At 41.7% G+C, this 10,829-nt stretch overlaps 1 protein-coding gene across 3 annotated transcripts in view; it reads right to left on the bottom strand.

Annotated features, from left to right (window-relative positions):
* Positions 1-368: 368 nt before the first annotated feature.
* Positions 369-10,829, bottom strand: part of dag1 (dystroglycan 1) — a 29,531-nt gene continuing 19,070 nt past the window's right edge. For all 3 annotated transcript variants that reach the window (XM_049023658.1, XM_049023656.1, XM_049023657.1), the window contains exon 3: positions 369-6,203. In XM_049023658.1, the coding sequence (XP_048879615.1) occupies positions 3,897-6,203 (2,307 nt within the window). In that variant the 3' untranslated portion in view covers positions 369-3,896. The remainder of the gene's footprint in view (positions 6,204-10,829) is intronic.

Here is a 10,829-nt window from a genome sequence, read left to right as displayed (position 1 = left end):
ATCTGATGATAATTTGAATGTCATCTTGAATTGAGCTACAATCTGAATGCCAAAAACATTATTATTAAAATACCTTTGTAATCTTAGCCACAGTCGCACTCAAAATATCTTCAAGATCACCACCTTGAAACGCACATTAAACTCGCATGAATTCAGCGGTAAGAGGTACGTCAGGTCAGGTCAGCCAGTCATCAGATACACTAATCATTATCACACGTAGTGCTAAAAATTCCCCTGAATGACTTTGCGCAGGAAAAGAGGACTATGCTTTACACACTAACGCATGCACGAAGGAACAGTGTAATGCACACAGTTTTGTAAACCAACACAAAAGGTGGGAAAAAAAGCAACAATGGAGAATGGCGGTATTTGGTGAAAACACTTTTTTAATACAAGATCAACATACAGTGTCTAGTGGTATAAATAAAACAATGCTATTAAAAACAGTGAAAAGAAATGCATCTTGCATTATTGTTTAATTAAGCATTCATTTAACCTCCCCCCTTTCTAAGGTTTAGGTTGCCACGGCAATGGACAATTGTCAGTTTTCCAGAGTGCAAACTTTTATTCTGTTTGCTCTCACTTTCCTTCTGGTCTGGCAAAGGATTAGAAAAGACAAAGAAAAAAATATATATATCTATCTATCTCACCACTTAGCCCCTCTTCTTTTTGAGGGCTTCAATAAGCTCACGTCACACAACCACCCCCCCCCCCCCCCGAACCAGCCCCATCAAGACAAGAGGAGCTGTGCCCATTTGTCAAGTAACAGCCGAGGAGAAAGTCAACCAAAAATAATGAAGAAGAAAAACCTCGGGCGGGGGGGGGGCGGGGGGGTGTAGACTTAATACCACACAAACATTTACAGATAATACCTTATCTCTCATTCCTCACACATAAGGATAACCTCAATATTCCAGTTGTAAGGACTCATTTATTCATAGAGAGAAAGTTGCCCCAGTGGAAATTAGAGCACTGCACAAAACATTGGCATAAGGCTGATATTTGACACACCAATCCCTAGATTTACAAACGCAAAATAAAAGTAAATGAGATGGAAAACAAATATTACACAGTCAGAGCTAATCTCTCGCCATGTCCAGGAATCACGCTGCAAACTGATTAGCATGATGATCGAAATGCTTCCGGTAAAAATGGGATCTACAAATTTGCAAACCCAGAAAGCATGGAGATTTCACGGCTAGCAAGTGCCTCGGTTTTTTAGAAAGGGACCCTCTTGTCTTTCTCATTTTCTTTTGATTGTTTTAAAAGGTTGGATTCCATTGGAACAATTTGTGATTCAGACCTTTTTATTTCACAGTCGTGAAGTACCATAAGGTATAAAAAGTGTTAAGAGAGAAAACAATATGGAAGTTAGCAGTTTGTGTTTGATAAGTAATTCAGAAATGAAATATCAAATGGAAAAGAAAAAAAAACGCATGATTAGATTCATGATTACTCTTTGGTTTCCTCGTCCTCAAAGCTTCACACAAGTCACTGAGCCCTACTGAAGTCAATTACCACGGATAGTCAACCTGATAAGACTGGAGAGGGAGAGTTAGGGGGAAAAAATACAGCCATTGCAAATGGAACGAAAAGGCCGCAGATACATACCTTACTATGAATCTCAATTTTTTAAACTTATGATGACATTCTCAAAGAGGGAACTGGGGGATTTTAATGGATATCGTACCTGAATACAAAGCCACTCCCTACCTCTGTACTGGTCTTGTACCATTTCATTTTTAAGGCTTTATATCAGTACAGCTTAGCAGAAAAGACGTTACCTGACTAATGCAACATGAGCTGAAACTTCAACAACAGACAGAGTCTAATAAAACCTTGGTGGGCTTTTACATGTGAATAAATCAATACAAGTTAAATGGAAGCATTTCAAAATACATTATAGCCAGAGCTTATCAACAGGGAGAAACCCCTCTTCTCATAATGATAATGTAACCTAGCGCATTCCCCCATTATGCAGCGAGACATTTTTAATATGTTAAACGGTGGATTGTTTGAGCAGCACGTACCGAGTCTGTTGCCATTTTAAGGCAGCCCGTCCCTCACACTAGTTTGAGGCAGTCTGTACTCACACTGCGATCCGCTGTGACTGCCTTTGTATTGCCCTGAGCTCCATAGCCCACACATGACCGCACTCAACCTAACATTATTGCAAAGGGTCACTTACAACGAGGACTTTCAGACACCAGTAATATTGGATGCAGTGATCCAGTTAGACACTGGCTAAGAAACAGGAAGGAAAGTTAAACCTTGGCACACGCACACGCGCACGCACACGCACGGTATGGGCCATCCAAACAGCATGAAGATAAGTAGCTTTAAAAACTTCCGCCATCGAGATTAAAGGAAAAATGATAAATCAATTCTCTACTAAGCTAAGCGTTTACAAACTGCAGTTCAATACTCATTGTTTTTCATAAAACAATTTGAGGTTGTATCAAAATATTTTGTGAAAAAACAAACAAAAAAAAACAGATTGAGGCCTCTTCCTCAATTGATTTCCACGCAGCTTTGTGAAGGAAAATGCCTTCCTGCCCCTACAATGTCTCTCCTCTACCTCACTCTCACTTTTTCTTTTCCTTTCGGGAACCAGGACTTCCGAAGTACAGATACATTTTGTATACTTGTTGGCATCATCTGAATACTATATATTTTTTTTTTATTATATATTTTTTTTATTTTTAATTTGAGAACAGGAGCGTTGCTACATAAAAAAATATTTACCACATAAAAATAAACTGCAGGAGGCATTTTTCTCAGATTTTTTCTGAAAGTGTTGCCTATTTAATTATGAAAATATTCTTATGCTTTGTTTTACAGGTATATTCATATGTAGAAAAAATATTTTTGTGATATCATAAAGACGAATCTCGATTCATTTAATGTACAATTGCGAAATTTAGCAAAAAGTTTTTCCCTCCCCCCATAAATTACTAATCTTACTACTTAATAAGGGACAGTCTGGGATTATCAGTCTAATAAAGTTGCACACTCAGTCCCAAAAAAAAAATTAAGTACCAAAACCTTGTTGCTACTGCAGCAAAATGAAATCAGTTGATCACTTTAATAATACCATAGGCTTTACACAGCTACGTTTTCCTTTGCATTCTGATAACCATTTGAAAATTCTTGCTCTTTTAGATATATATGATGTTATATATCTCGGTTGGGGTAAAAGGCTTCCTGCAGGTTATTTCTATCTGGCACTCACCACACCCCCACACCCGTATCCCCATCCTTAAATACACTCTACCAGAACATCTCAAATATACAGTGGATTAAAATCAAAAATAAGTTTTTTGTATATTTTTTTTAGGCTACCTCTCGTTGATGTTATGCTCTTTTTTGCTAGACAAATATGAATACAGGTAAAAATGATACAATTAGTGTTAAAAGGCAAACCAAGCTCAGTGCTGTCTGAAGGACTGTCCACCTTGCCCCCCCCCCCCACTCCATCCCCTTGTTTATTCGAATGATTTCTTAGCAAAATTTGCAGCCTGCAGTCTTTGATCTGTCATCTTGTATTATTTAGAGGAAGATAAAAAGAATGCTGTTAGGCAAGTAGAGTTTGATTCGAAGTCATTCAAAATGGAAAAAAAAGGAAAAAGCCCAGAATAAAAAATAACGGAAAAAAAAAACTGGGTCAAGAAGATACGTTTCCCAAATAGCTGTAGCCGAGTCAAGATGAAAATGAGGAAAGTTCTTGTTGGTTGTTTTTGCAAACCACAATCTAATTCCTCCATTGTCTGGCTCTACCCCCCAACCAATCCCATATTGTACAACTGTTAGCACCCCTATTTACTTCCTGGACAGACAACACTGGCGTGGAACTGCATTAGTCCCTTTCCCTCCTCTGCTGGAGGTTTCACTAAACATTATGGCGGCACGTAAGGTGGTGGAGATCTGTAGGGTGTCATGTTCTTTGGACGAGAACCTTTCCCTTCCATAGGGGTGGTGAAGGGCGGCGGCGGCTGGTAAGGAGGAGCGTTGGGATCTTCGTCCCGCAGAGCTGTGTATTCTCCCAAAAGGTCCTGGTTAAGGGGCGTGGTCTCCTGGTTAGCCATGTTGGGATACTCTGGAGGAGGTAGGGGAGGTTTCTCTTCCTGTAGAATCAAGGGCATACTGGAAGATGGTGGGGGCTTCGAATCATCCAGCTCATCTGCAAATATGATAGGCACTCCCTTTTTGATGAACGTCGCTTGGTCCTCGATGGTGAGCTTGCCTTTGCGCTTCTTGCGGTAACAGATCATGGCGATGATGCCGGCGATCAGCAAGATGGCCGCAACGACCACGGCTGGAATTACAGTGTGTAAGTACACATCATCTGTGCTCTGCCGTCCTGGACCCAGAGAAGGTGCATCCGTTGGAAGGATAGGAAGAGGGATTTCCCCCGGTGGCACAAACATGTAGGTGTGGCAGCTACCTGTGCCTTTGACAGTGATATTAATGGGTTTGAAATCTGGCTCCATTGCGCTGCTAAAAGCAGGAGACGGTTTGCCTTTAGAATCAGAGATCTTACGGCTCATTTGCTGAATAAGTTCTTTAGGACATGGGTTCTGCGGCAGGCTGTTATTAGTCCACTCCACCACAATGGATCCCGCCGTGATGTTCCCCAATGTGACCGCGGTACTGTTGCGGTCGCCAAATGAAAAGGCTAATTTTTTAATCAGTAGGATCTTCTTCTGAACATCATTAGTAATCATATGAGGATCACCCTGGAATCGAGCGATAAATGAAACAGGGGGTTTGTTAGTAGGTGACCAGCGATTAACGTGGACCTCAAAGGCATCTATGTCAGTAAGTCCACCTTTGTCAGTTGCATGCATGAAGTACTCATGCTTCCCTACATGCTGCCAGTCCGGAAGTCCATACAAGAGTTGACTCGTACTGTTGAACTGTATCCAGGAGTTATCCCCAACAGCTTCATTGTGGTTCATTCGCAGGGTCAACCTCAGTTTGTCTGTGGTACCATCCTCCTTGTCGAAGAAGGTATCAGAAGGAATTTTTACCTCAAAATAGGTCCCAACCCATGCATTCACCTGGTCAATAGGATTACGTAGTTGTGGTTTTGTATTCTTATCAAGCAAAGGTGGTGAAGGGGTTGTACGTCTTGACGGTTTACTTGTTGTGGTTCTAGTATCTCTGGGTGCTGGAGTAGACGTCTTGGGCTTCCTGGGTTTCTTTGTAGAGGGTGGAACCTTCGGTTTCTTAGTAGTTGATGTTGCCGGAGTCGGAGAAGCTGTGGCCTCAACAAACACAGGTCTGGTCATTGTAGGCATGATGGAAAGGGTGCTTGTGGTATCCATTATTCTTGTTGGCTGAGGAGGCCCCAGTGTGGGAGTATGGGCAATTGAGTCTTTGACCCTTATAGTGGGCTTCATAGGGAGAGGTACAGGACCTCGAAAAGGAGGGGCAAAACTATCAGTAGCTGGTGCAATGGAAGGGGAGGTAGGTGTGGGAACAATACGGGTAGGGGGATCAAGGTACGTTGGAGGAAGAATTGAGGGAATAGGAGTAGGGGTGTTGTAGAGCTGTCGTCTGATTCGTTTTGGGACATGGGGCTTTTTGTTGGCAATATGCCATCCCACAACAGGATATCCTAGCTGTGCTGACATAGTTCCTTCTTTGGCAGGGGTTTGGACACTGCTGATGTCAGGAACATTGCTTTGGTCCAGAGCACAACCCAATTTCCAAGAAATGAGCGCCCCATTCTCCACCACCTTCTTGGCATTGCCCGGTCCAGCCATGAAGGCAGACATGTCGAAAAGGCGGTTGTTAACCACGGGTAGGACTTTCATGTGTTGAAGTCCCACCCCAGAGAATTTTTTCATACTATTCAGTAGTCCCACTCTCTGCCTGGAGCTCATCTTAGTGAGGTCAGCATCTAGGATGACCGTAAGTACGGTGACGGGTTCCTCATTACTACAGACGAAAGGCTGAGCCTCAGTGCTAACAGACTGGAGAGCCAGCTGAAGGGGGTCAGTGTCTGTGTGGTCTTCTGGATGCACTTCGATTGAGAAAACATCAGGAGAAGGAGACATCTGGCTTCCACTGGCATCTGACACAGATACGGAGATATAATGGACACCCTTGTCTGCCTCCAGGGGAAGGCCCCGGAGAGTGTGACTGTCTTCGTCCCAGTGCAACCAGGATGGCAAAACCTCTTTTCCAGCCTCTGTTATCTGGAAAAATAAATGAGAACAATTAAACATTGTGTTTCCAGGAATATGCATCGTTAAGGTGTCAGTAAATCAGCAGACGTAATGGATGTGTCTGTGTTTTGCTTAGCACGGTTTGAGGTTGTCCTGTCCTGTTTATTAACAATTAGTGGCCTCAATCTCTGCTAAAATAGCATTTATGTGCATTTCGTTGCATGGTTTTCAGATTTTTTTTTCCTATCTGAAATACTAGCCTTTTAGGTATAGCCCATTATAAATCTATCTCCAGAATAATGGGACACACTGAGGGTGAGCGCACAATTTCAAATTAAAATTTGCCTTGGCAGTACGCTGCTGAACTGTCGACGGGGACAACCCTAAAGGACTGCGGGACGCAGGGAAAAACATACTATACCGAGTGGAATTAGCGGCTTCTCCAACGACACAAGACTCTTTATCTGCATACAAATTTAACTATTGTATGGGACACCGGAACCTTAAATTATGACGCGCGACCTGCAGCACATGAGACTATGCATGACAGCTCATGAATTATGAGTGCAGTGTAAAAGCAGTTTAGCATCACCTTACACAGGACAGTATTTGGCCCGGCAGTGAAACACTATGGCCAGAGACATCACAAAAATAAATACATGTGCAGGACCCTAAGAAAACAAATACAGTCTTTCTTTAGACTTCTTGCCATTTATAAATCCTCTATTATTAATTATGTAGCGCTATTGGTCCCAAGGTAGATCATTAATGTACCAACCGGAACAGAAATACCACAGTAGAAACCCACATTTGGCCAGATGTACATTTCATTTCAGTCTCAGTGCATTTATATATTATAATATATATATATATATACACACACAAATACCGTTCACTACCCTTCTCAATACTCCACCCCTCTCCATTAACAGGACAGCCATTTCCTAATTAATTTTACAACTAATGTTTCTAAACGATGCCGTTACGCTACGAACGAACGGCAGCATCTGCTATGGCTTCTGCTCATTTTCCTCTTTCGAAAAAGGGAATGATTAAGGGGAACGTGGCTATAATTACCTGCACTAAATCAAACCTGATTAATACCATTACGGGTTTAAAGTCACTGATACTTTCTGTTTACTTAATAGGAAAGGTCCAAATAATTTCCAAGTTAATAGGAACACACACGACTATTGTTGATTTAACAAATAATAATAATTACCAAGGAAACATAATACAAGTAAAAGCAATACATCAGATACAGCAGAAAGCAAGCAAAAAGCCATTCGGAGTCTTTGTTGTTAAATGGATTGGAAAAGACCGGGGCTGCTACAACGTAAAGAAATCCATGATTTACAGGCATAATAAAGAATTCATTTATTTAGCCTCGTCTATAAATTTGAATCATAAACTCTGGAATATTCATTTATTTTAATTAAATGTCAAAATATCCAACAATGACCACAACCACAACTCTTCAGACATGCAACTAATGCCTGTGGGCATATCTTTAGCAAACAGTAAAGCATTTTGCCTTCAGCAAGTGGCAGGCTACCATCGGTATCCATTATCAACAAGCCAAAGAGAAGGCTTTGTTTTGGAGCCCGTGCCATTAGCAAATCAGGCATGATGGATGATGGTCCAGTCACACACACGTAGATGGTAAGAGGGTCATTTGAGCAATACCCTTTTCCACATCACAGCCCATGTCACTCTCCACCAGGACTAAACAAACAAGGTTTCCAGGCACAGAGAAAACAATCAACCCAAAACTGTCACATGACCTGTTCAATTATGAGAATGACTACATTTCTGCAGTAAGAAAACCAGACCAACTCTCAGGTTTTCTCAGTGCAACCTCCATTGCACCAATTCGGACTTAAAATGTAACCACTTTCATTGTTTCTTGGAGTGAAGCCCTCTTTGAATTTTGTAAGCAAATTTGCCATTTTATCGGACGCTGACAGAAACATTGACCGAATATTACTGCAGAAATGCCCCGTTGTCCACAAGATGAATACTGACGCAGGAATTTTCCACGATTGTTTGGAAAGAAAAGGGCTGGGGCTGTATCACTTTTAGGTTAATGAGCAGCATGTTAAAAATAAACCCACTGTAATTTATTAAAGCCAGTAAAGACCGTGACATACGTATGGACGGCATCAAGAACAACCTGACAAAGGGATGCAAACCCATCTTTATCCCAAGGAAAACACATACGACCATGAATATGCTTTCTGAAAGTAAAATAAACAAAAAATTCTGAGGGGGGGGGGGGGGGATTCGTGCTGCGGTGCAGGAAGAAAGAGTCATTGTTAAACTGGATTGTGGACAGGGCCCGAGAATAGGGGCAGCCATTGTTGTAGTCTGAAGACAGCTGAAAAGATAAGATTCATATTTCTAAAGAGTAGGACGAAGCATGTCTTTGTGATATGAGGAGGCAGAAACGGAGCCTGGACAAGAATCAGCCTGACCGATTATTAACAGTGGAAAGATTTTGGAGGGGGTGGGCGGGTGGAGACTGTACAGGATGGCCAAGTAGGCGTTTGCTGGGGCCTGGTGTTAAAAACTCATTTTATGCAGTTAAACATTCACTGGAAAAGGAAGGAAAACTTGAACCATTCACAAGAGGCGAGGGGAAAAAGAAATCTGAAAATAGGAGTAAAAGTGTTTGAAAAGCACTATTCATTTTTGATCACATTATGGGACACCGCTTAAGCGTTCACCTCAATTTTTTATGTAACCTTATAAAATGCAGGCCTTAGCATATTTTAAGCTGATCCCTTTCAGGAATGTGACTTGATTTGGCCAGTATTCACAGAAAACAAAGAGCACCCCCAGTGACAAAAAAATGTAATTAATTAAAGTTATTTTCCACATTTCAGAGTTCCACTTGAGCCAGTCTGTGCCTGTTTGCTCAGGGAAGGCCGCCTTAGAGCAGCCCCAGGTTTGTATGTCTTAGAAAAAAAGAGAAAAGAAAAGAGCAGCACTCCGATGGCAGTACGCAAAGAACATTACTTTGTTACTAGACCTTAAATTAACCATTCAGAGGCAAAAGAATGCAAATCTTTCCCTGCCACTGAAGGAAAGACAATGGAATGAAAGAGGGAGGAAATGCAAACAGAGGAGCTGCTAGCCCTGGCGGATATGCGCCCACAGTCCGGCTGTTCGCTACCAATCTCACTGGAGTCCACGTCTCACATACCAGTGCTGAAGCAACCCACATCCTCCCACGAGTACAGGTGGGAACATCCTTCAGCACAACCTGAGCCATGCCACCGACAGCTTTGCTCCAACTGTTGGTGAAGTGTTTTCTTCTTTAAAAACGAATAAATGAAAATAATGAAATGCTTTGTTTCAAAAACTTTCCAGGTTTGCATATAAGGAACTAATCAAGCCAATGAACATTCATATATGCATCAACCCGGCAAAGATGGCCGCCCTCTTCTGGACAACAAAACAGAGCCAAGCAGGGATTTTTTAAATCTATCGTTTTAATTAGCCTCCATATGTAGCTGGTACCATCTAAAAAGATATTGCGCCTTCTTTCGCCCAGATGAAGACAAATTCTAAGGAGGTCAGGCTGGTCAGGGGAGTCGAAAGTGTTCAGCAAAGTCACCGACACGCTAGATATACAGCCAAGAAAACACTGATGCTACATGCCAGTTGCTAAGCTGGTAGAATCAAAACAAATAAGTACTACTGCTGTATGACTCCTAGCCAATCCTAAATGATTTAGCCCTGACCAGACGCACAAATGACTCACAGTCACAACCGTTTTCATCTGTGCGGCAAGCGGATTTCCATGGGTTTTTTTTTCTGGGCGTGATTTAGGTTACAGGACCAGTCTCCCTGCGATAAAAAGCAAGGAAATAAAGGATCCAGTCATGACAGGATGGGCACGGAAGAACAAAAGCAGGGCCAGGAGGCTGGATGTTTGGAGATGGAAGGGCAGGGGAAACCCTCATGTTCAACGTTTTTAACTCCGCCGTATCAAAGGCTACGTTTATCACAAAAGACGAAAGTGAGGCCTGGCAGCTTCTGCTTTTATCCATCACTCTTTTGATACTCAACCACCACATGAATCTTAGAACATTAAAAAGTATCAGAGGTGTGGAAAAAAAAACGTAAATAGGCTTTATGTGTTGATTATTTTTTCAGCACCCAAAAGCACTTTAATAGAACTATATGGTCTGATATAGTGGGACCTGCAGTGGCAGTTATGCTGAATAGGTACATCTGTCTCAGGATTCAGGAAGTGCATGCTGATGCTGAAGGACTCTTTTTAGACAGATATTTAAACGTTAACCTCCACTACCTATTACGTCGTTTATTATTTATTGAGTTTTGGCAAATGTTATGCTTTTTTGGTTGAACACAACATCACTGACATTTAAACATTGTTGGAAATAAAACAAGGCCTACTCCATAATATTAGGATTCTGCTGTCTTGCATAGCAAGGTTATTATGTCCGTTAGCGATGGTGAGTTTCAAGTATAAGCCGCTGCTTTTACCCGCATTCGTTTTACAGCTTAAAAAAGGCAAAAAAATGTTCTCCACACCAAAACACATCGACTAAACACAAACAACTGACTGCATTTGAAAGGAAAGTAGGCTACAGACTGAGTGATATTAAATAGTATTTAGCAATTTTT

This window comes from Brienomyrus brachyistius, chromosome 8, assembly GCF_023856365.1.
Source record: "Brienomyrus brachyistius isolate T26 chromosome 8, BBRACH_0.4, whole genome shotgun sequence".
Classification (NCBI taxonomy): domain Eukaryota; kingdom Metazoa; phylum Chordata; class Actinopteri; order Osteoglossiformes; family Mormyridae; genus Brienomyrus; species Brienomyrus brachyistius.
The sequence above is the reverse complement of the archived record's forward strand: the minus strand, read 5'-3'. Positions and strand labels throughout refer to the sequence as shown.